General features: G+C 43.0%; 1 protein-coding gene across 1 annotated transcript; it reads left to right on the plus strand.

Moving 5' to 3' along the window:
- The first annotated feature begins 189 nt into the window (after positions 1-189).
- DHX8 (DEAH-box helicase 8) lies at positions 190-25,703 on the plus strand. The gene is made up of 23 exons (XM_010994121.3): positions 190-421; positions 4,115-4,200; positions 4,674-4,746; positions 5,169-5,254; positions 6,213-6,322; positions 6,687-7,025; positions 7,435-7,579; positions 7,673-7,876; positions 8,562-8,649; positions 10,157-10,254; positions 11,213-11,360; positions 12,386-12,567; positions 13,729-13,923; positions 14,198-14,383; positions 14,511-14,721; positions 14,832-15,013; positions 17,463-17,603; positions 19,959-20,114; positions 22,516-22,653; positions 23,128-23,256; positions 23,423-23,619; positions 24,088-24,267; positions 24,995-25,703. Exons 1-23 carry the CDS (start codon positions 274-276, stop codon positions 25,212-25,214), a joined length of 3,642 nt encoding a protein of 1,213 aa, XP_010992423.2. The 5' UTR covers positions 190-273; the 3' UTR covers positions 25,215-25,703.
- Positions 25,704-26,112: the final 409 nt, after the last annotated feature.

A 26,112-nucleotide genomic window follows, 5' to 3' on the forward strand; every position in this document is an offset into this window, starting at 1 on the left:
AGAGTGAAAGTTTCTGGGCCTGAGAGCGGGCCAAGAAGCTCGCTGGCCTCTAGAGGGCGCCTGCCGGCGTGCAGAGTAACCCACTCAGCCGTCCCTTCCCTAAGCACTTCCTGTCTGATCTCTATGGTCTATCCGGTTACGACAAGAGAAGTTCCCGGAGGGTTCACTTTACCGTAAACAAAAGAGATGTGCGCCGACCCGGAAGTGGAAACTGGAGCGGGGAAGAACTAGCTCCGAAGGCCCGCCGTGAAGGGGCCGGGGGAAGCCGTAGCCATGGCGGTGGTTGTGGCCATGGCGGGAGCCGTAACCGGGGCAGAGCTGGGCCCCGCGGAAGAACTCGCCAAACTCGAGTATCTATCTTTAGTGTCGAAGGTTTGCACCGAGCTGGACAATCACTTGGGGATCAACGACAAGGATCTGGGTGAGCCGGGGGAGGTCCCTGCGGCCTCCGGTTTTGGGGTGGAGGGAAGTGGAAGGAGAAGGGGATTGATGGGCCGAATGTGCGGGTCGGTGTGAACCTGTCTCTCTGTCACAGCTACTTGGGCCAGGGAACCTGCGGCCGTGGCCTACTCTAGAGAACCCTCCAGGCCGACCTGTTGGGAACCATTTCCTAGAGCTGTCAGTGAGACCTCAAGCGGCCAGCGCCGCCTGCTTCTTTTGTTTTCTTCCAGCCCCAGATAATTAAACAGCGTTAACAGCAACAGCAGCCACTTGAGGAGGAGGAGGGGGGGGGAGGAGGAGGAGGAGGAGGAGGAGGAGGAGGAGGAGGAGGAGGAGGAGGAGGAGGAGGAGGAGGAGGAGGAGGAAGGATGTTAATGTTAATGGCAGACACTGGGTTCTCACTACATGCCAGATATGTTCAGTGTTTTACTTACTTTGTCGTATTTGGTCTTCATCCTATCCTGTGAGATAGTGTTATCTGTTTCTAAATTAAGAAAACAAGGCTCAGGATCACATATCAGATGTCAGTGAGCCTGGTCTGGAATTCAAGTATTTTGTAGTCCATTCCTTTAACTGTGCTCTTAACCATTCATGTTTAATACTGTCTCTCAAACACCAGTTATTAGATGTTTTGGGACAAACTGTACACGAAGAGAACCCACACCTAGGAAATGGAAAAGACTAGGGTCCTACAGCTAAGGCCACAGGCAGGTGGGGTGGGTCCTTATGAAGGTAAAGGGATGGATGGGGTCGAGAGCGTGAGTGGAGGGATGCTTCGTTCATTTTAACAGGAAGGAGGCCAGAATGTGGTTGTAGATGCAGGTGGATTTCATGATTGGTGGTAGGAAGATGAGGGAGAGGGTTCCAATTTGACTTTTTTTTTCCTAAATGAAGATCAAGTGAAGTCATCAATTGGAGAGATGGAACGGAAGGGACACATAACAAAGAGGAGTCAGGGAGGTTAGATGTGTGACCTTTGGTAGGATACTTAGTTTCTCTGAAGTTGTTTTTCTCATCTATGAAATGGGAACGACACTGTGTTCTTCACGGTGTGACCATATAGCCCCTGGGAAGATGCCCTGTGTATTTTAGCTCATTTTTCTGTTGCCTATCATCAAAGTGTGCCTCTCCTGTGTCATTTTCCTCAGTCTCTTTTACATGATAATGAGGTGATATTGTTGTCAACTTGCTATCTATCTGGGTAATATGTTCATTCAGCAAATGTTTATTGTGCTAGGGGATTAGGAGTACAGTAGAGAACAGGATAGATTCCTTTGGTCAGTGAGCTTACGTTGTTTCTCTCTTTTAAACTACGGTGTACTAATGCCTTGGCCCCTTTTAGGGGAAACAAAGTTGTGAAGACCAAAACTACCCCGCCCCCGACTTCACAAGCCAATTCCAAGTCCAGGTTGTCACCGGCTACAGATTGGACGTTCCAACCACCCACTCCTTGGGTTTGATTAATTTACTAGAGCAGCTCACAGAACTCAGAGAAACATTTTACTAACTGGTTTATTATACAAGGATAAAACTCAGGAACAGCTGAATGGAAGGTGTGTGGCAAGGAGAGAGGCGCTTCCATGCTTTCTTGAGGTCCCCACTCTCTCCAAATCTCCATGTGTTTACCAGTCAGAAAGCTCTCCAAACCCTGTCCTTTTGGGTGTTTATCGAGGCCTCATTAGGTAGGCCCAGTTGGTTAAATAATTGGCCATGAATGACTGAACTGTCTCCAACTCCTCTCCCCTCCCCCAGGTCAGAGTGGGGCTGAAAGTTCCCAGTGTTCTGGCTGGTTTCCCTGGCAACCAGCACTCATCCTCTAGTTACCTAGGGGCTTTCCTAAAGTTGTCTCAGGAACATAAAAAACTTACTCTCTGCTCTTAGGAAATTCCAAGGGTTTTAGGAGCTCCATGCTGGGGATGAAGACTAAATATATATTTCTTCTGATAAATCACAATATCACACTGTTAAACACAGAATTTCAAAACCAGTAACATTAAAAATACTAACATTTGAAAAGCATGATAGATAGACAGTATTGTTTTGTTGAAACTAAGTTGCCAGAGTTGGTTTTAATAACAAAAAGGTATATATTTACTTCTTTTGTGTTTTATTTGCTGACTTGATTCTTTTGATTTTGACCGATTTTTGATAGTTCGATGAATTTAATGATGCCCTCATATAATTCTGAAAATTTAAAAATCCTTGTTAATGACGGCTGCAGCGTGAACATGCTGCTGCCTGCTTTAGGATTGGCTCTTTTGAGCATTGTACGACTAGCACCATGTGACTAGTTCTCTCTGCATTCCTCTAAAGAATCTGGGCTCTGAAGTCAGATTTCTGGGTTCCAGTCCTGGTTCTACCTATTATTACTGGTTGGGTCAGCATCTCAAACCCTCAGCCTCCTCATCTGTAAAACAGGGACCATAATGGTACCTGCTTCTGAGAGTTGTTGTGAGCACTAGGAGGATAGCCCATGTGAAGCACTTAGCATAGTGCCTGGCATGTAGTAGATGTTCGAAAAGTCTTAACCATTGGCATTTTTGTTATTAACTTGTTATTTTAAAAAGCTTGATGGCATCTGGCTTTCACTTAATGTCATAAAAAAGGTAAAGCCAAATTTCAGCATGGAAATGGTATATAAGTTTATAAGTTAGTTACCCAGATCCTCCATGTTGTTATTATTTGTTAGGATTAAAATCCAAATGAAATCATTAAAATTTTCTTATAGGACCTTACAGTGTGAGGCTTGTTGTCTCAGCCTATCATAAAATGCACTTTTCTCCTGAAAGTCTCTTAATAAATATTCCTAATATTAGAAATGTCAAGAACTAGGCAGGTTTGTAGAGAAAAATCTGGGGGTGACGGGGCGAGTGACTCACCAACTTGGAAATTGTACTATCCAGCAGCTGCCTGGCTGTCATGTATAGATCAGATGTGTCCTTTCAGAAACTTTTGTTTTGTTTTGTCTTAATATATTTTCATTAAAGTGTAGTCAGTTTACAATGTTGTGTCAATATCTGGTGTACAGCACGATAACTTTAGTCATATAGGAACATACATATATTTGTTTTCATATTCTTTTTAACTATAAGTGACTACAAGATATTGAATATAGTTCCCTGTGCTATACAGTATAATCTTGTTGTTTACCTATTTTATTTATAGTAGTTAGTATCTGCAGATCTCGAACTCCCAATTTATCCCTTCCCACCCACTTCCCCACCCCGTAACCATAAGTTTGTTTTCTATGTCTGTGTCGGAAACTGTTGAAAGCGTCCTGTTGCGTGTGTGTGTGTGCACATGCGCGTACTCGCATGGGCTCATGCTCTTGGACGTGGTTACCCGAGAATCTCTATGGCAGTGTGCACAGCTAGTAGTTCCATAAGAAGAGAGTATAGGGATCTAGGATAAGGAGGTCTTCCTCCCTTAGATGCGCTCAAGGGCCTGGTGAGCCATTTTGTGGTGATACCTTCTCTTCATTTATGAAAAATTAAGTAGAACATACATGGGTAAACTCGGTAGTCTGAATTCTTTCTTTACCCTTACTGGCTGGTGGTCTTCAGTTTTTATGACTGCTGAATAGCCTAGCCGATTTTCTTTTTAACATACTTGAAACTAATTTCTTGCTCAAGTCTCCCATTTTTCTTACTTTAATCCCGTTTCTCATTTGCAGCTGAATTTGTAATCAGTCTTGCTGAGAAGAATATCACCTTTGATACTTTCAAGGCTTCTCTGGTCAAAAATGGTGCAGAATTCACGGTATGTGTATCTGGAGACCGCTGTTTTATTTTAATGTCATTTTTGGATTTAAATGTTGATACCAATCAAATAAACCATTAAGTGTGTGATGTTTTCATGCCACTAAGCAGTGGCGGTGTAAGTGAATTTCCTGTGACACCTTTCTAGGAAAATGGGGCAGGATTTCTGTTATTAAGTCTTTATGGGTGTTTACATTCTTGTTCTGTGAATCAAAACAAGCGTCTAGGTTTAGGAGGTAGTTCCATGGGAAATAAAATAGTTAAAGGGAACTAAATTACTTTTCCCCACAAAAAGCTTTCTCTGCGGCTACTTTACTAGGTTCATGCCACATCGGATTGGCATTCTATGCTTTGTTTGTTCTAGTTAGCTCAATTCAGGTGCAGAACCACCCTTTTCTAAAGGACACCCCTTTTCTTAATGTTTTTAAGCTCTGATCCAGAAGTTAATGATTTTTGTTCTCCTTCTTTTCAAAGGATTCTCTCATTAGTAACTTGCTGCGTCTCATACAAACCATGCGGCCTCCAGCAAAGCCTTCCACTAGCAAAGGTGAGCAGAGCCTCTAACTGAGCTTCGTCTCCAGAATGGTTTAGATTATGAGCATCCTGTAAATTGCGTTTCTTTCCCTTGCAGCAGCTGCTGAGCAAGTAAATGTTCTAGTAAAATTTTTTCAAATTGACTTAAAACAAAATTAAAATTATAAAACATAACCAATCAAAAGACTACTGATGCACATCCCCCAACCACATGCCTTGATACTTTGATGAGCGTTTCATAATCAGGGTTTAGATTTTTTTTTTTTAGAAATTTGAATTACGTTTGTAGTCATGTATATGAGTAATATGTAGAAAAACGTTCTGTTTTTAGTTTGATGTAAATCTAGTGTTGAAGGTCTTTTATTAACCATTAAGAATATTAAATCTCTTTCTCTCTTTTTTATTTTTATACCTCACGCTCTTTAATGAAACAAGATCCAGTTGTTAAACCCAAAACTGAAAAAGAAAAGCTGAAGGAACTCTTCCCAGTCCTTTGCCAACCAGACAACCCTTCCGTCCGGGTACTGATGCCGTCCTGAGAACATCTGCTGTAGCCGCGTGATCCCCCCTCCTCATTCTTTTTCTTTGTTTCGTTAGTTACCAATTTTAAGTTTGTCTTCACTGTAGCATATTTGTCAAAGTGAAAGTGTTTGGTCACTCCTTGAGCATATGCTATGTATGGAATAGTGTTAAAGGGTTCAGAGAATGATATTTGAGGGAAATAAGTTTGGAATTGTGGGAAGCAGTGATTAGGGGTATGAAATAGGTATGAAATAATTTAAGGATCTGGAACAGATGCCTGATGTGCAAAATTAGATTTTTCTCCCTCTATTGCATATCAGAGGTCTTATTTTTGAAGTGTTTTGATTTTTAAATTTCATTTTAGTGAGTATTTATGGAGTACCTACTATGTGCCACGTATTGTTCTAACTACCACGGTACAGTAGTGAACAAAACAGACTAGAGTGTCTGCCTTTTTGGAGATTACATCCTAGTATTTGGGCAGGGGCAGGAAGTAAACATGTAAACTCCTCTAGTGAGGAGGGGACAGGCAATACATGACTAAGTAAGTGTATGTTATAGCTGACAGTGATAAGAACTATAGATGAAATAAAGAAAAGAACTACGGATGAAAGAGGGAAGGGAGTGTAAAGGGAGAGTTGCTTTTTAAGATTTTTGATGTCTGTTTTCTGTTTATAATCATTACTTGCATGGTTTCATGGGAGGAGTGATGTCTAATTGACTTCCATGGGCTTGTATTAAGGACAGAGGAAATTTGTGAAGTGTAGAAATGAGTTCTAAGAGCCTTTGCTCATTCTTTCTTCCTCTATCTCAAATCTCTGTCCCCTTCTGCCTTCTTCATGTAAGTAGTCAGTAATGTAGGAGCTGTCAGATTTGTAGATGTACCTGAAGTACAGATTCTTGAGTGACTTTTGTTGTCTCCTCTCCTCCTAACTTTGCTGGCTTCTGCCCCTGTAGACCATGCTGGACGAGGATGATGTGAAAGTCGCCGTGGATGTCCTGAAAGAACTAGAGGCCTTAATGCCCAGCGCAGCAGGCCAGGAGAAGCACAGAGACGTTGAGCACCGGTTTGTCCTTAGTGTCCTGTCTTTTGGAAGTTTAGGATGTGGTGATAGTTGAATTCTGAGCAAGTTTACAGAATCTAGACTGGCCTTGTACCATATGGTTGAATCTGTTTTCATTAGATAAAGAATATTTATGCATCAAATGCTAAGATGTTCAAAAGATAGAAATCTGGGTTGAAAGAAGCTGAGTGTGTTTGTGGCCTCCTCCATTATTGGCCTGCAGGGATGTCATAGTTATTGAAACTCTAAATCAGTTTAGCATTTAGTGGGTACCGACCACATGCATGGCACTGTGCTGGGTGCTTGGGGAGGCAAAGATGAAACTGGGCTGGTTACTTTTTCAAACAGGCATTTGTTGATTTGTTAGGGACAAGACAAAGAAGAAGAAGCGGAGCCGGAGCCGAGAGCGTGAGCGAGAGCGCGAGCGCGCTAGAGATCACAAGCGTAGACACCGGTCCCGCTCTCGGTCACGTTCCCGGACCCGGGAGAGGAAGGGCAAGTCCAGGTACATGTCCAGGAGCAGAAGTCAGAGTCCCCCCAGAGACCGGAAGGACCGAGACAAGTATGGGGAGAGGAATCTGGACAGATGGCGGGATAAGCATGTGGACCGCCCTCCCCCGGAAGAGCCCGCCATCGGGGACATTTACAACGGGAAAGTTACCAGCATCATGCAGTTTGGATGCTTTGTGCAGCTGGAGGGACTCAGGTAATGGCTGGTGCTCTTCTTCCATACCAATGAAGAGCAGAATTTCTTTTTTCACTGGGGATTTTTACTTTCTATAAAGTTATTGTAATTAATGACACTTAAGTCAAATCAGCCATATCAGGTTGTTGGAAATTGACTTTTTATTTGAAATGTCATAGAGCCATTTATTCCTCCTCTGCCTTTGGGAGATCTGCCCTTTTCCTTGTTGAGACAGATGAGAATTTGTTGTCCTCTACCCCAATGTCTTTTCTTTTAGAGGTGATAATACTATTTTATCGTTTGACCAGCTTCCTGAAACTTTCCTGTTGAGTTTAAGACCTTTTCCTTTTATTCAGTTCCAACAAGGGTGGAACATGGTTGAAGAAAAGGTATTTTAGGCACGTTCCAGATGTTTCTGACTCTCCCTTAGGAAGCGGTGGGAAGGCCTGGTGCACATCTCTGAGCTCCGACGGGAAGGCCGTGTGGCCAATGTGGCTGATGTGGTGAGCAAAGGCCAGAGGGTCAAGGTCAAAGTGCTGTCCTTCACTGGGACCAAGACCAGTCTGAGCATGAAGGTAGGTGAGATATCCAGCTGGTTTCCACATCGGATGGCCAAGGACACATGAGAGGGCAGCAAGTGGGCTGTCTCCCTTGTTTTTGTGCCTTAGGATGTGGACCAAGAGACTGGTGAAGATCTAAACCCAAATCGACGACGGAATCTTGTCGGGGAGACCAACGAGGAGACCTCTATGAGGAATCCGGACAGACCCACCCACCTCTCCCTCGTCAGTGCCCCGGAAGTAGAGGATGACTCACTGGAACGCAAGCGCCTTACCCGCATCTCTGACCCCGAGAAGTGGGAGATCAAGCAGGTTGGGCCAGTTGCTTTTATGGCCACATAGTCGTTCAGCATGTAGCATGGTGGTTAGGAGTGCAGGCCCTGGAGCACGATGGCCTGCGGTGACTTCTGGCCTCTTAGCAGCTGTGTGACCCTGAGCCAGCTTCTGCTACCTCTTTGTGCCTCAGCTGCCTCCTCTGTAAAACAGGCCAGTGGTGGCATTGTGGGGATTAAATGAGTTGATAGAAGTGAAGCTCTTAAGTTAGTGCCTCCGTGTGGTTAAGTGCTGTGTAAACGTTCGTTCTTGTTTTCATCATTTGTCAGTGAACAGCAAAACCCCAGTGTGCCAGGCCATTGTGCAGATGCTACAGAGATGAATCTGTCATGGTTCCTACACTTGAGGAACTCAAAGTCCAGTGGAGGGGACAGATTGAAACAAATATCTTTGAAAGTTTACATTATTACATGATAAGGAATGTGCGGAGTGCTGTGGAATCAAGGGAAGAAGCAGATAACACTTCTGGGCATGAGACCCTTGAGCCATGCTTTTGGGCGCCATGTTGTCGTAGGGATGGGATATAATGATGTTTGAAGCCCTGCAGTCATGGGTCAGAGGAGGAAAAAGTGGTTTCCTACATGAAACCTCTGTCCTAACTCTCTTACAAAGGAAGAGTTTTGATCCCAGCAGGTGACAAAGCTTTCTTCTGTCCTTTGGCTAGATGATTGCTGCAAATGTCCTCTCCAAAGAAGAGTTTCCAGACTTCGATGAAGAGACTGGCATTCTTCCTAAAGTGGATGATGAAGAAGGTAACTAGCCATTTAGCTGGAGCAGGATAGTGGATCCAGATGACAGCTGGCAAGTTGAGCCATTGGATGGGGTTTGTTTGTAGTTTAACTCAGTGGTTAAACTCATTTGCTTCTTGGGTCTCTTTCATCTCTCAAAGAACAAGGGTCTATTAATGATGGAAGCGAAAACTCATTTTTCTGATAAATGTTTATGTGTTGTTACACTTACTGCTTATAATCAGTTTTTAGGATCTAAAAAGTTATCATTGTATTTTGGGGAGTGACTTTGGTCTCATAGTCTTAGTAATTGTTCTGTAAACTCTGAATCCACTTATATTACTTCTGAGTTGCCCTGGAAACAATTTTTAACTCAGCCCAATGACAATTTTTAAAAATTGTGAAATAAATTCTCTAATAAAGTGCATATAGCTTATGTAACAATAACAAATGAACACCCGCATAGCTACCACCCAGTTAAGTAGAACGTTACCAGCACCTCTGAAGCCCTTAGGTTCCATGCTCTGACTAGATCTTCCTCCATCCTCTTCTGGGTAACCACCATCCTAAAGTATGTGTTAATTATTTTCCTGTTTTTCTTAAGTGTTTTACCATCTACTGTGTATCTGTCCCTAAACATTGTATTATTTAGCTTGTCTGTTTTTGAACTTCTCTTTTTTTTGATTCACTACCATTCTTTTGATACTTATTTATGTTGATTTTTATAGTTACATTATGTTAGTTTTCACTGCTGGAGAGTGTTTCTGTATATAAATGTACCATAATTTATCGATTTTGCTTTTGATGGGCATATGGGCTGATTTCTGAGTTTTTGTTTACTTTTACATATAGTACTATAATGAAATTTCCCTATTTGTCCCTTAGTGCACATGTGCAAGACAATCTTTTTTTCCCTAAATATACAAGAGGAGAATTGCTGGGTAGTAGGAAATGTGCTTGTTCAACTTTGCCACATTGTTTTCTAAAGCTTTTGTACCAATTTACACATCTCTGGTAAGTGTAAGTGAGTTCCTCTTGCTCCACATCCTTGTCAACATTTGGTATTGTCTAGCTGTCCAACTTAATTTTTTTTTTCACAGCCTGTTGTGGGTCAAGAGTTATTCCATATGGGGAGGAGGGTATAGCTCAGTGGTAGAGCATGTGCCTAGCATGCACAAGGTCCTGGGTTCAATCCTCAGTACCTCCATTAAAAAACAAAATCAAAAACCTATCCAACCCCCCCCCCCAATGTTACTCCATATGAAATCGGATGGCAAATGCCTTAGTACCATTTAGAACATCAGACAGCATTTTTCCAGAGGCTTAACTTATTTTGAAAGAAGCTCAGCTCAGTTCTTGGGCTGGAGCACAATGCCCTAGAGATGGCTGAGGGGTGGGGGAAACAGTCACCTGTATTAGAGTTTTGACCTTGGGAGCTATATTTGACAAAGATCCTTGATGCCTGTGGAGAGTAATTGTTTTGATAAAGCGATAGATCATTCCTCTCTTTTGTTTTTGGCTACTTGTTTAGATGAGGACCTTGAGATCGAGCTGGTTGAGGAAGAGCCTCCGTTCCTGAGAGGGCACACCAAGCAGAGCATGGACATGAGCCCTATCAAAATCGTTAAGGTGAGAAACGCTGGGACTCTAACCTGGACATGTCAAGTGAACTTCTTTTCCTAAAGTAACAGTTCAGTTTTTTGGAGCTGTTTACTCAACTCACCACAGGAGGGAGTATTGACTGTTGGTCAGGGTCTAGAATATTTTTGTTTTAGAGGGAGATTGACTTGGCTTTGTTGCTTTTGCCTTTTTAATTCTTTTGCTCTCATTTTAGTGTATTTTGGGAGGAAGCAGCGATGAATATGAGTGCTTGCTACCATCACGGCCCAGGCCTTACCACTTAAATCATTACCTTGCAGACTCAAAGGCAATTTTGAAGGGTTCACTTGACCACTGGGGCCCCGGATGGAAAGTGTAGCACTCGGTGTTGTGGAGAGCATAGCTGTGAGGAGAATTTATGGCAAAGTTATGATAAAATTTTAGTTTTGGAAAGGTTTGAAAATCTCCTAGCCCAGTTGATGCTTATAATCCACCCATGTGTCCTTCTATAGTGTTGCTCCCACATGGGCTTCTCATGTCTGCTTGACATTGTTGGTGACAGAATTCATCAGTTCTTAAAGAGACCCATTCTGTCTTCAGAGCGATCTCATCAGTAGTTCATTCTTCTTTAGGCAGAGCTGAATATGTCTTACTGAGGGATCTACATTGGTCTTAATTTTAGTTCTTGGGACTGTACAGAAGAATTCTTATCCTCATCTTTTTCTCATATGTCCTCTCTCTTGGAAGTGGTTCTCATCTTCAGGCCAAAGATCCCCAGTTCCTTCAGTGATTGATCATTGTCCTTGTTCATTTTCTCTGAACGTGCTACTGTTTATCCATTTCTTAGTCTGGTATGTTGATATGAACTTTCTTCCAGGAGGGTCTCATTTTTTAGATTCGAGTGGCTTAACATCTGCATTTTATTTCCCGGATATTTAATGCCTGTTGAGATCACATTCTGATGTTGCTTTGTCCTCTGTTGCACTAGAACCCAGATGGCTCCCTCTCTCAAGCAGCGATGATGCAGAGTGCCTTGGCCAAAGAAAGGAGGGAGCTCAAGCAGGCCCAGCGGGAAGCCGAGATGGATTCTATTCCCATGGGACTCAATAAACATTGGGTTGATCCTCTGCCTGATGGTAGGACTCTTGGAAGGGTTGTGGGGTGGACTCCCCCCCGACCAAAAAAAATCTGAGCCTTCATATACACAGGGAGAGGGCAGTACCAGTACAGACCAAAGGTTTAGCCTTGGCTTTGGTGATTTGGTTTTTCCCTTCAGTTAGAGCATGTTTTTTGTTTGTTTTGTTTTTTAAATGTTTTGGTAACTGTGGTCACATCATTAGACTGGTTGAGTTTTCTTCTGGATAACTTTAAAATTTTCATTCTAAAGATAATACTTTGCAACTTCTCTTTTCATATAATTCTTTGTGTAGTAAATATTAACTGTTGGATACCTTTAGCACAAGTACTTATTACTTGTGTTGGGTAATTGGGGATTTAGATGTAAAGAAAACAGACATGATCCCTGCTCTTAGGAAGCTTATAGTTTAGTGGGGAAGATGGATATTAATCAAATAATTACCAAATAATGAATTAACTAAATCATGACCAGTGCTATATGAAGACGTACAGGAAGTGTAGTTGGCTATGGTGGCTCACTTCCCTGGGAAGGATGAGACCTGAAAGATAAAGAGGACTTAGTCTGTCAAAAGGAATGGCAACGGGAGTGGGGGACTATATTCCAGGCTGAGCTTGTGCTGAGGCTGTGAGATGGGAAAGAAGACTTGTGTGGCTGGAATAGAAAGAACTGAGTGACAGAGTGAGGTCTGGCTGCCAGGATTTTGTAGCTGGAATTAGGAATCGGGGCTCAGTTCTAAGGTTCACTGGAAAGTGCTGCAGAGTTCTGCTCAGGGGAGTGGCGAGATGAGAGTTGCATTTCTGAAGGATTATTTTTGGGTCTTGCAGAATGGATTGGATGGGGCAAGAGTAGACACGGGATGAATTAGGAGGCTTTTATAATAGTTCAGAGGAGAAAGATGGTGGCTTAAACAAGGAGGTAGCAGAGAGGAGTGATGTGCTGGAGAAATGTGATTTGTTGAGTGTTGGGGAGGGGGCAGTGAGGTGGTTTGAGGATGGTAATTAAGCCCCCTGTTTCCCTTTGCAGCGGAAGGCAGGCAGATTGCTGCCAACATGAGGGGTATTGGGATGATGCCCAATGACATTCCCGAGTGGAAGAAGCATGCCTTTGGGGGCAACAAAGCTTCTTATGGAAAAAAGACCCAGATGTCAATCATTGAGCAGAGAGAGAGCCTGCCCATCTACAAACTGAAGGAGCAGCTGGTCCAGGTGAGACGCCCTTCATGACGTACTGGTGGGGACTTGGGGTCTTTTCTAAAAGGAGGATGACATGTTGTAATTTAAATTAGCACATTTGAAGTGGCTTTTCCATAGGGGATAGGAAAAAAAACCAGGACATCTCCAAGTACTTAAAAATATATATATTAGTCTACTCATTTTTTTTCCTATGGGAAAATAAATCTGAACTGGGGATCCTTAGAGCAGGTACAAGTGGGCAGAGTATTGTGTTGCACAGACTAACAGCTCTGGTCAATTAAAAAAAGTAGAGGTGCTTGACTTCCCATTGAGGCAAGTCTGCTTCAGATTCCATTTTCTGGAGATCTGATTTAAGACCACTGAACCTTTCTGAGGTAACTGAGTTTACTAGTTTTCAGCAGATTCTTTCAATGATGTACATATACAAGCAAGTACAAGTATATATGTACACACAGTGACATTATGTGTTTCACATGTGCTGTGTGTGTTTCTAGATGGCAGCATATTATATACACCATTCTGCATCTTGCTTCAGTGATATAGCTCAGCATTGGTACCTATTTCTTTTTCTTTTTTCTAATGCTCTGTTATGTGGATGTGCTCTGTGTGTTAATAGACATGTATGTTGATGGTTGATGGCAGTCCTTTGCTGTTATAAACAGTGTAGAAATCAGATGACTCTGGAGGGTAAAGTACAGGAGATTTAGGAGTGGCAGTAGAAAAGAACACTGTATCTTTTATTTACTACTGAATTTTTTAATCACGTGCATGTCATACTTGAAAAAACATATATATGCGTATATAAAATATCAGGGCTATCTGGGTGATAGTTGTGCTTTTAAAGTCATCTTGTGTTTTTATGAATTTAAGAAAACCAGTAAGTTAAAAATAAAAAACTTAATCTGAGTCAGTCAGAAAAAGAATACTCATGAATTCTAAAGTTTTTAATTTGTTATACATACAGTTAAAATCGAAAGAGCATTGCCCATAGAAAATCACCGTTAATATTTTTTCTATGCATGATTAAAAATAACTTGAACCCCGATTGTCATCTTACATATGTGTACTGTTGTGTCCCCCTTCTCTTTTAGTGTTAGAACATAGTCAGTTATTTCACTCCCGAGTGATGCGTGGCAAATTTTAATGACCGTATTTCTCTTCGGTTGCTTTCAGGCTGTCCATGACAATCAGATCCTGATTGTCATTGGAGAGACAGGATCTGGGAAGACAACGCAGATCACTCAGTACCTGGCAGAGGCAGGCTACACTTCCAGGGGCAAGATTGGATGTACCCAGCCCAGGAGAGTAGCAGCCATGTCGGTGGCCAAGAGAGTGTCTGAAGAGTTTGGTTGTTGTTTAGGCCAAGAGGTAAGTGGGTGGTGAAGCTCTTCTGGAAATGTCTGAAGAAAGTGTAAAGGCCCAGATCTCTTCAGGTTTCCACTGAGGGAGAGAAGGTTCTCATTGTCATTATTGGTCTGTTCAGGATCAAGTCCAAGGCAGATTTTACTCTGAGGAAATCCCTGTACATCTTTGTCAAATTTGATCTATTAAGATTATGGGTGATAGTCTGGGCCAAAATCTTGCCTGGAGATTGCAAGGAGAGGTTTGTGTCTTAAGGTTTTCGGCTTCTGTTCTGCTTTAGGTGGGGTACACCATTCGCTTTGAGGACTGCACTAGCCCCGAGACAGTCATCAAGTACATGACAGACGGGATGCTGCTCCGAGAGTGCCTGATTGATCCCGACCTCACTCAGTATGCGATCATCATGTTGGACGAGGCCCATGAAAGAACGATTCACACCGACGTGCTCTTTGGGTTGTTGAAAAAGGTAACCAGGTGCTTTTTGGCGACCCTTCTTTTACCTGTTGGGAACTGAGTTCTGAGAATTGGATTTGAGTTCCTGTGCCTTTTTGAGTGGTCCTTTTTTCAGTAAGGCACATTGCATTTCTCTTTAGACAGTTCAGAAACGGCAGGACATGAAGCTGATTGTCACCTCAGCCACCTTGGATGCAGTGAAGTTTTCTCAGTACTTCTATGAAGCTCCCATCTTCACCATCCCAGGTCGAACATACCCAGTGGAAATACTGTACACAAAGGAACCTGAAACAGATTATCTGGATGCCAGCTTGATCACTGTCATGCAGATCCATTTAACAGAACCACCAGGTAGGGGGAAAGAACATTTTTCCCTCTTAGATCTGTTGACGGTACTATGGCCTTTGCTTAGAACACATACACAGTTAGAAAGTCAATTCATACTCCTGTTCTCCTCTTAGGTGATATCCTGGTCTTCCTGACTGGTCAGGAAGAGATTGATACTGCTTGTGAGATCCTGTATGAAAGAATGAAGTCCCTGGGACCTGATGTTCCAGAGTTGATTATCCTCCCAGTGTACTCTGCTCTTCCCAGTGAGATGCAGACCCGAATCTTTGACCCAGCTCCACCTGGCAGCAGAAAGGTAACAGACCCTTGTTCTCTGAAACCATGTGGTGTCTGCAGCTGGCCCTAATGGAGATTGCTTAAGGTGTCTGTGAGTCTTGTTTAGTATGTTTTAGAAAGTAGTCCAACCAATTCAGTTTGTTAAGGACTGAGGGTCTTGCATGTGACTCCTATTCCTCTTTTTCTACTTGTGGCAAATATTTTTTGAGTATCTACCAGACTTCGGGGTGAACACCAGGGCTGCAGTCTGAGGACAGGCTTCTGTCTGCTGTGGGGCACCCAGCAGTAGACTGGCCTTTAATATGTAGTGTGAAAGTGCTGCTGGGTTCCCGGGTGGGGGAAGCATCCAACCCAGTGTGTAACCCAGCCCAAACTACTCACAGGAAGTATGGGTCTAAGCTCGTCCGGAAGAACACGTGGGTGTCATCTAGGCAAGAAGGGCGGGAGGACATGCACTCTGAGTAAGCAGAAGAGCCTGTGATAGCCTAGGAGTGAGAGAGTGTGGTCACTTCAGGGAGCTACGTAGTTCCAGTAGCTGGAATTGACTGTGTGATTGTATGTATGAGACAGTGGGAAAGGAGACAGATGGATTTAAAAATAATAGCTCTACTGGGATATAACTGACCTAAAAATTTTTTTAAAAAGGGGGTGGGTATAGCTCAGTGATAGAGAACATGCTTAGCATGCACGAGGTCCTGGGTTCAATCCCCAGTACTGCTATTAAAAAAATTTTTTTTAAATAATTTATATACCATACAATTGTCCCTTTAAAGCATACAATTCAGTACACTTTAGTCTATTTACAGAATTCTGTAGCCATTAATTACCATTATCAGTCATTAATCATTAACCATTAACCACTACAGTTAGTTTTTAGAACAATTTTATCACCCCCAGAAGAAACCCTGTACCCTTTAGCAGTCATCCCCCCATTAACCCCTCTGCTCAGCCCCTCAGAACCACTAATGTACTTTTTCTTTCTTTTTTTTTCTTTTAACAAAGGCACAGGATCTCGTGCACACTGAGCACATGCTCTACCACTGAGCTATAATCCCTCTGCCCCCCACGCCGCTTCCCCGCCACTAACCTACTTTCTGTCTCTACAGATCCAGCGATTCTGGACATTTCATATAAATGGAATCATAATATGTGATCCTTGTGGACTAGCTTCTTTCATTTAGCATGTTTTCAAGTTTCATCCATGTTGTAGCACATAGTACTTCATTTCTTTTTATTGTCGAATAATATTCTCTTGTAGAAAAGAATATACCACATTTTGTTTATCCATTTATCAGTTAATGGACATTTGGATTGTTTCCACATTTTAGCTAATATGAATAATGCTGCTATGAACATTTGTTTACAAGTCTTTGTGTGGACATACGTTTTCATTTCTCTTGAGTGTATACCTAGGAATGGAAGACAGATGGGGTTTTTTATTGAAATGTAGTTGACATATAATATTATGTTAGTTTTAGGGGGCACTACAAAGTGATTTGACATTTGCATGCATTCTGAAATGATCACCATAATAAGTCCGGTAACCATCTGGAAGACAGGTGGATTTGAATAATATTAAAGAGTTAGAATGGTCAAGACATAGTGAGTGCCTGGAGGAGGAGGGAAGGGCAGGGGTGGGTGGTCAGGAGTAACTACCAGGTTTCTGGCTTATGCAGCTAGATGGAAGGTGGTGCTGAAGAGGGAAATGAGGAGGAGCAGGTTTCAGGGGAAGATGGTGATTCCTGTTCTGTTTTGTTCCTGATGGTTGCACTTTTCTCTAAGAGGGCTTCTGCAGCTCTGTGGCAGTAGAAGCCTTTCAGGGCCAGTATAATGCTGGCATGATGCGAGATGTTCTGGTGCCTCCTAGCAGTGATTTTTCTGAGCAGTTGTGTTTTATTGTTTGAACCTCTGGGTGGAAGAACAGTGTCAGTGCCAAGCTGAGACCAATAATCTTCTAGATCACACATCCTGCTGCATACACACAAACCGTGAAATTCCCCTGCCACCTCGTGGCTCATTTTATGATCAGAAAAAAAAAGTCTCCCTCATGTTCCACATACACAAACAGCCCATTTTGTAGTCCAGATGTCCCCGTGGGGGAAGGAAAATCTCATTTTGCACTGGCACATGTGATGCCAGGAACTCTCTGCTTTTCCAGGGTGCTAGACAATTAAAATTGTAGTAATCAACACTGGATCTAGAAAATGAGATATTAGCCATTTGCACCAAATGAAATTGGCTTTGATTGGCCGCTGCTTCTTCCTATTCCACTTCTCTCAGTTACCACCCACTCCCCAACCTAACCCATTAGATGAAGGCACCTCCCCTTCCGCCCATTGGAGGCCAAACTGAGATTAAGTGCTATCTAGTCATCTAGAGGGGGAGAGATCTGCCAATCCTTTGAACAGGTGTCTGAGTTCAGAAGTCTCATTTCACGCTCAATCCATCTGTGTCCCTCTTGCCTGTAGGTTGTGATTGCTACTAACATTGCGGAGACATCACTGACTATTGATGGTATTTACTATGTGGTGGACCCTGGATTTGTGAAGCAGAAAGTTTACAATTCCAAGACGGGGATCGACCAGCTTGTGGTGACTCCTATTTCTCAGGTTTGGCAGCTTCTACAGACAGCTTTTCTGAAAATCTTGGTTAGGGCCTTTCTGAAATTTATTATGGTTTTGTGTTTTGAACTTTACTGTTTTAAGACGCTGAGTGCTTTCTTGAGATAAAGGAGATTTTTTGTTGTTTTTAATCTTTAGAATAGTGTTTCAACATTAAAATGCCCCATAAAACTGGAACTTAAGAAAAAAAGGAATTGAATCCTAGCACCTTAGATTATCTAATTTAGGTGGTAAGAACATATTTTTTTAAATTACTGCACTTAGCCACACATATCTGCGAGAGTAATAATTCATGAGGTGATAATGTGTTTCTTTGGTAATTATGGAATAATTTCCTGCCTAAATCATATTTGAAAATGAAAACCTGATCATCCCTTTTGAGGGCAGTTTGGCCACAGTGTATCCAAAATTTAAAAGTTTATTTCTTTAACAGTTCTGCCTCTAGAAATATATCTGAAAGTTAGAAATGATTGAACACATATCTAAAGGTAATGGAAAAGGATGTTCACAGAAGCATAGTTTATGTTAGAGGGAACCTGGAAAAATTCTAAATGAGCTCCAAAAGGAAAGTAGTTTAATGAAATATAGTAAATTCATGCCATAGAGTGTCATATGACATTAACATGGTGGTGTGTATCTATATTTAATGACATAAGCATATAACTGTGCTATGTTATTTGAGAGATGTGGACTACAAAATAGCATGTGTAGTATAAGCCAGTTTTTATTTAAAAATAGATGATGTGCACTTGTGCATAGTTACGTGAATGTGCCTGCGACTGAAAGCATATAGTCAAAATGTTAGCCAAGGTTATTTCTCAGTGGTGCTGCTGATTACTGTGCTGATGGGTGAAGCGATTTTTTTCCTTATACTTTTATGTATTATCCTAATATTCTATAAAAGGCGTGTATTACTTTCATAATCTATAAAACCAAAAGGCTGTTTTCATTTTGAAACTTAAGTAATAATAGGTAACACTTGCAGGGAACTTACTAGGTGCCAGGCACTGTCTCAGGTACTTTTACATACCTGAACTCATTACATTCTCACGTTGAACCTTTGTGGCATTTGTCATTATTATTCTCGTTTCACAAATGAGACTGAGAGTGAGAACGGTTAAGTGACTTACTCAAGGTTACATAGCTGGTGGAGCCAGGATTTAAACCTGGGTGGTCTGGCACCAGTGAGTGTGTGCTCTGTACCAGTTCTTCATGCAACTCACAGTGATGGAGAAAGTAGCTACATCTGCCCTCCTTGATTTGGTGAAACATCTGTAGAATGCTGTGAGATCTGCCACGGTGTGTGACTGCTGCCTGCCTTTAAGTGGGTAGTGACCTTTCAGACTCCATCCGTTGGTTTGGAGCCAGCATAGGAGTTTGTAAATCCTGATACTGTTTATAAGACAGATGGTTTTGTCAGAAAATGGGCCTCTTCAGTTTGCTGTTCACTGTTTCCTAGCAACCTAGGACTAAACTACATTTTTTTTTTAATTGCAAAAATTAACGCCCCTCTCCTTTAAGCACAGAAGTGACATTGCATTATTTTGGAAATTACTTACTCCTACTACCACGACTGTCATCATTTTGATGTTTTTCTTGCCCATTTGTTTCATGTTTGTTTCAGGTTGCGATTCTGGTAGTGTAGTAAGTATGCATTTTTGATTAACTATTTAATTTCATTCATTTTAAGGTAATATATGTTCAGTATTGGATATTTGAGAAAGAAAATAGAACTCATCTGTAAACCTACCATCACAGTTAGCCACAGTTAACATTTTTGATTATTTTTTTCTAGTTTTTTACTTCTGGCCGTTTGTATATATGCATTAAGATTTTAAAATTTTTCTTACAAAATTAATATTCCATTGTTTGGCAGATTGCCTTTTCACTTATGTGAGTGTACATTTCCTTCTATTCATTGAGTATCTCAAACCTGATTTTTAAAATAGCTGCAAAGTCATTCACTGGTATAATTAACATTATATTTATTTAGTTCGCTTACATTTTTGGTCATCACTGTGGGCTTGGGGCTTTGTCGTTTTGTTTTATGCTTTCTCATTTATGTTGTGCCTCACTATTTTGAAGGTTTATTTCTGTGGTCTATACAATGTTTCTTCTGTTCACTTGCTTGTATTTGCCTCACTTGAACAAACTTTCCTGACATGCTGAGTGTTGGAGGTGATAAGAGCATTAGTAGTCTTGGAAATGGTTCTAAAGTAAGTGAAGTAAACTCCATTTCAGATTTTACCTGTTGCTGAGTACTTTTTAACAGATTTCCTGGGTAAAGCTGTTAAGCCATGTTTAATAGATGCGTACTTTTACGTTACTTGCCCATCCTTCTAGGCTCAGGCAAAGCAGCGAGCTGGCAGAGCTGGGAGAACAGGCCCAGGAAAGTGTTATAGGTTGTACACAGAACGTGCCTACCGGGATGAAATGCTGACCACCAACGTGCCAGAAATCCAGAGGACCAACTTAGCAAGCACAGTGCTCTCGCTCAAGGTAGAAATCACTGTCTGTCTTGTTAGAATGGGTTAGTGGAACAGTCCAAGCCTGTGGCCTTAGTAAATGAACGTCAGTTTTATGAACCTTGTTAAATACTTTAGTAACTTCATGGAACCATTCCCTTGAGTGGAACACGAATAGCTGTGATAACAGCTTCTCCACCAAGGGTCTGGGGCTAAATTGGCATGTGTGCTGTGACATGTTTTTCTTGCCGTCATAACCAGCAGGATATTTGGTTATAACAGATTTTAGTTAGGGGCATTTTCTAACAGGATATTAGAAAAATCCTATCAGTGCCAAACTGGACAAGCTCGTTTTCCTCAACCCTTTAACTTTCAGATCCAGTTCTGTTCTTTTAGAGCAGAAGCAAAACCCCCAGTCCAAAAACTTTGCAAGGGGACTGTCAGTACAGGTTTCATACTGGCCCCCTGGGGGCTTGGTTTTCATTCTGAATCAGCGCTCTTCCTCTCTCGGTCCCCAGTGAGGACCTTCATTCTCTTTTGGCGGAGGAGCCGTGTGAGTAATTTCCTACATGATGGCATCCCCACTCCCTGCCCCCCACACTGATGCTACCCTGGAGCCCTGGCACTTGACTAGTGCAGAGTGCTCTGCTATAATTTATTATTCATTCCCTGTGAGAGATGCTAAAACAGAGCTTCAGAAAAAACCTGCTCCAGTCTCTGGAGTGAGAACAGAGAGGCATCTGTGGCTCAAACTCCTGCTCTGAGCTGTGTGTCCTTGGCAAATTTATCTGCTCGGCCCTCTGCTCTGTATTCTCCTCTCAAAAAGGGGGGCTGTTAGTAGTCTGTTGTGAGGATAAATGAGATAATGCAGGTAGAGGCACTTGGCACAGTGCTTACTGATTGCTAACATAATTCCTTGTAGTTCTTACTCACACAGTAAGCATTTGTTGAACACCTGCTGTGTTTATGGTCACTATCACTTTATGGGAAAGAAACAGAAAGCTTAGGTCCTACCACATTACCCTTTATACACACTTGGATAGTGCATCGTTCATTTGTTTCTTTCGTTCATCAGATTAGCTAACAAATGTATCAGATGCCAGGCATGCAATTGCACTGTCCTGGTTTTGTATCCATGTGTGTCACCATTGTGTACTCTGAGAGCAAGGGCCATATCTTAGTCATCTTTATATCCCTGCCACCTAATGGTACAAGACACTTCCTGGATGCATGGTGGAAATTCTGTATGTGAGAGGCAGGACAAGCTGGTTATTTTCTTTCTTTCTTTTTTTTTTTTTAATTATGATAAAATACACATGACCATTGTGACCTTTTAAAAACATACAGTGGCATTAAGTACATTCACAATGCTGTGCAGCCATCACCACCATCCATTTCCAGAACTTCTTCATCAACCCAAATAGAAACTCTGTACCCATTAAACTGAACTGTTCCTTCTCCCCCATCTCCTGCCCCTGGTGACCACTCTATGTTGTCTCTATGAAACTGCCTATTCTAGGTGCTTCATATAAATGGAATCATACAATATTTGTCCTTTTGATCTGGCTTATCTTATTTAGCATAATGTTTTCAAGGTTCATCATGTTGTGACATGTGTTCGAATTTCATTCCTTTTTAAGTGTGAATAATATTCCACTGTGTGTGTGTGTGTATATATACATATGTTTATATATATATATATGATTTGATGTATTTTTTGTTTATCCATTCATCTGCTGATGGACATTTGGGTGGTTTTTACTTTTTAGCCATCGTGAATGATGCTGCTATGAACATTAATGTACAAGTGTCTGTTTGAGTCCCTGCTTTCAGTTCCTTTGGGTATATATCTAGAAGTAGAGTTGCTGGGTCATTTGATAATTCTATGTTTAATTTATTGGTGAATCACCAAATTGTTTTCCACAGTGGCTGCCTCATTTTACATTCCTACCAGCAGTGTATGAGGTTTCCTATTTCTCTGTATCTTGCCAGCACTTGTTATTTTCTGGTTTTTGTTTTTGTTTTTAATTATTGCCATCCTAGGGGGTATGGAATGATATCTCACTGTGGTTTTGATTTGCATTCCCATAATTACTAGTTATGTTGAACATCTTTTCATGTGTTTATTGGCCATTTTTATATCTTCTCTAGAGAAATGTCTGTTCTCTGCCATTTGTTAATTGTTGTCTTTTTGTTGTTGAGCTGTGTGTACTGTTATTCTGAGGGAGTGTTTTTTCAAGTTTCCTGAGAAAGTATATGCTTTCTAACAGTCTTGACTTTTGTGTGGCCAGCCCTGGAGGTTACTGCTAATCTTGCTGGTGGGTTCCTATTTGCAATTGAAGAAATAAGAGAGAACGTGACAGGTAGTCTTCCTCTGTGTTAACACCGGTGAGGCTGACCCTCCCAGCACACACTTTTCTTCCCTTGTGTTCTAGGCCATGGGCATCAATGATCTGCTGTCCTTTGACTTCATGGATGCTCCACCAATGGAAACCTTGATCACAGCCATGGAGCAGCTCTACACACTGGGGGCTCTGGATGACGAGGGCCTGCTTACTCGCCTGGGCCGCAGGGTAGGAAACAGACCTAACTTCGGTGCTTTGGGAAAGATTCCCTGGCTAGCCTTCCATACTCTTTGTTTTGTGTTAAAAAATCAAGTCCCTGGATGAGCTTTGAGTAGAATTCTAAATACTTGTTTTTAACCTGGATTTTCCACTATCACTTAAAACTATTTCTTCACAGGAAAAAGAATTCTATGTAGTCAGTTTTACTTCATGATACATGAGTGAGTCTAGCCTTAATTTGAAAAGATGTCTGCAAAATTCCTACCTACCCCAACAGTAGTTATATTCTTGGTCACATCCATTTTGTTGAGGTGTATTTGGGAAATAAAAGAAAACATTCTTCTGATAGAGCCAGACATCCCACATCACCGTGCCTGGGTAAACCTCCTGTGGTCTGTTACCCACTCTGACCAGTGTCTCAGGTGGTGACTCCAGATGGCTCTTCCACAGGGAGGCAATTGTTGTTTCTTCTTCTCCCTCTAGATGGCAGAGTTCCCTCTGGAGCCGATGCTGTGCAAAATGCTGATCATGTCTGTGCATCTGGGCTGCAGTGAGGAAATGCTGACCATTGTGTCCATGCTGTCAGTGCAGAACGTCTTCTACAGGCCCAAGGTAGGGGTTCCGATAGGGGTCAGGTGAAGTAGGGTGAAATCAGCCTATTGCCACTGCAGTGCTTAATGTGGACACTTGACGGGGCCATGTAGGGCTCCCTGGAACTGCTGGATGTTCAGTTAGTCGCTGAACTAGAGGAAAGTCATCCTCTCCCCACTGCTTGCAGGATAAACAAGCCCTTGCAGATCAGAAGAAGGCCAAGTTCCACCAGACTGAAGGGGACCACCTCACCCTGCTGGCCGTGTACAACTCCTGGAAGAACAATAAGTTCTCCAACCCGTGGTGCTATGAGAACTTTATTCAGGCTCGTTCTCTGCGCCGGGCCCAGGACATTCGCAAGCAGATGTTAGGCATAATGGACAGGTAACGTCTGGGGACTTCTCATGTTTGAGTTGTACCTCCTTGAATGCATGTCAGATGGTCTCTGTGTACCCGTGAAGCTGTCAGCACCTGTACTCCTACTCCTCACGTACCTCGTTTTCTCTGGCTTTTCCATCTTTGTTGTGTTCCTCCCCCAGTAAGGATGCGGCTGAGAATCATTTCAGAAAGTTCCTAAGCGGAGGATGATTTGTTAGTTGTTGAAAATGCTCTTTGTTTACAAGCATCTGCAGCATTATCAGTAGGGTTGAATTATAACTTAAGCAAAGCATCTGGCTCTTACGGCATCCGTCCATCTAGCCCACTGTGTAGAGCTGCCCTCGTAGTACACTTAGGGCTGGACGGAGGGCCCTGGTGCCTACTCTGGGGATCCCAGGAAGGGGTTGTTGATGGAACTTCTGAAAGCAGAGTAGTCTCACATCTTTGTCCTTTCATGATTTATTCTCCTGATAGACACAAGCTGGATGTGGTCTCTTGTGGTAAGTCCACAGTTCGAGTGCAGAAGGCCATCTGCAGTGGATTCTTCCGGAACGCTGCCAAGAAAGACCCGCAGGAGGGTTACCGGACGCTGATTGACCAGCAGGTGGTCTACATCCATCCTTCCAGTGCTCTCTTTAACAGACAGCCCGAATGGTAGGTGAGCAGGCCCAGGTCTGGAGGCCGTTTCGGGCAGAGAGAACTTGTTAATCTCCTGGTCCTTTGTGTCTTTGTCTTCACCCACCCCTCACCCCCAGCACTTCCTCTTCTAACATTGCTTATATTTCTAGAGCAGCAGAAGCATGAATTAGACAAAATATCAGGCCCTTTTGAGAGAAAGTCATAGGGATAAGAGCTGGAAAGGATCTTAGAGGTCATCTAGTGAGGCGGTTAAAAATTCTTTTTTCAAGCAGCATTAAAAAAAAAAAAAAAGGAATCTTACCCACCCTAACATAAAACCGTTTCGAAACCACTGTGCCCCCGTGGCAGAAGAGGGTTGGAGATGTAGAGTCTTGGCAGCTTGGCTTCCCCCATCCCCTTGTGGCAGCCGCCAAGGTCCTCTTCAGGGCCCTAGAGGTCTGTGGAGACAGCCTGGAAAACCACCCTCTCATGTCACAGAGCAGGAAACCGAGGTCCAGAGAAGGGGTGTGATTGGCTCCACGTCAGTTAACTCGTTGGAACCGGCAGCTTTCTTGTGCTGAGAGGTGTGCGGGCTCCTCAGTATTGGGCTGTGGCTGTCATAAACAGAGCCTGCAGTCTCCATGGGTCAGGCAGGAGAGGTAAGAGGATAAAATGCAAGCTCCACTGAGGCGCCCAGGGACTAGGGTGACCGTGGAACAGGGCCTGTAGCGGAGGCTTGAGCCCTGTCTCTGTCCCCGCTCAGGGTGGTGTACCACGAGCTGGTGCTGACCACGAAGGAGTACATGCGTGAGGTCACCACCATCGACCCCCGGTGGCTTGTGGAGTTTGCTCCAGCCTTCTTCAAGGTCTCTGACCCAACCAAGCTAAGCAAGCAGAAGAAGCAGCAGCGCCTTGAACCCTTGTACAACCGCTACGAGGAACCCAACGCCTGGAGAATATCCCGAGCTTTCCGGCGGCGCTGAGAGGCAGGAGTCTGTTTGCCTCTCCTGCAGCAGTGGGCCAGTGCTTGGCCTCGCTCTTATTGAAGAAAAGCTGGTTCTGAGGATACAGCTGTCCAGTGACTGAGTATCTTAACTGGGCATTTCCTAAACTTGACTCTCTGTTTCTTCCCTGGTGGTGAAATAGAAACAGGAATTTATGCCTGATTTGACCAGAGCCTCCAGGCCCCACCACCCCAAGGCAGTGGGGCTGGCCAGGGCTCACAGCCAACATGGGGGTACACTGCATCATCTCCAAGAAAGGGGCAACTCCTGCAGCCCTAGGATGGGGAAGAGGAGTCAAGAGCATCTGACATCTGGGCTTGATTAGGGCCTGGATGCCCTAGCTGGTACTCTCTGGAGGACGGAGCCATGAAGCTCGCTGAAAGTGTTGGCCCCACTTCCTGCCCCTGTCCAGCCCCTGTACTTTTGCATAACCTCTTGGAAATATTTATTTTCTTAAGGAAACAAAAATGGTTTTCTGTGGCTATTTCTTTTAGCTGAAAGCTTAGGATATTGGAATGGGCTCAGGGTGGGGAGATATAGTATCTGGCTTTGGTGAAGAGTCCCCTGAAACCAGAACCTGGGGCCTCTTTGGGCTGGGAGGTGACACACAGCCAGACCTCCAGTCTTACCGCTTAGCACCAGCGCTGGCCCAGCCCCGTCGTGGACTGCCCGTGATCACCCACACCCTCTGCCCAGGCGCTCTGGTCTGGGCACCTGAGTGGTTGCAGATGCTGCGTGTGGAATGCAGAAGGCTCTCCCTGGCTGCCTCTCTGGCCTGTCACACTAACAGCGTGGAGTGTGTCCTATTTCCTTTTGAAACATGCAAGGAACAACACAACTCTGTTTTGTTTTTGTTTTTATCCCCTTGAGGTCTTTA

The sequence above is a fragment of the Camelus dromedarius genome, chromosome 16 (genome assembly GCF_036321535.1).
Source record: "Camelus dromedarius isolate mCamDro1 chromosome 16, mCamDro1.pat, whole genome shotgun sequence".
Classification (NCBI taxonomy): domain Eukaryota; kingdom Metazoa; phylum Chordata; class Mammalia; order Artiodactyla; family Camelidae; genus Camelus; species Camelus dromedarius.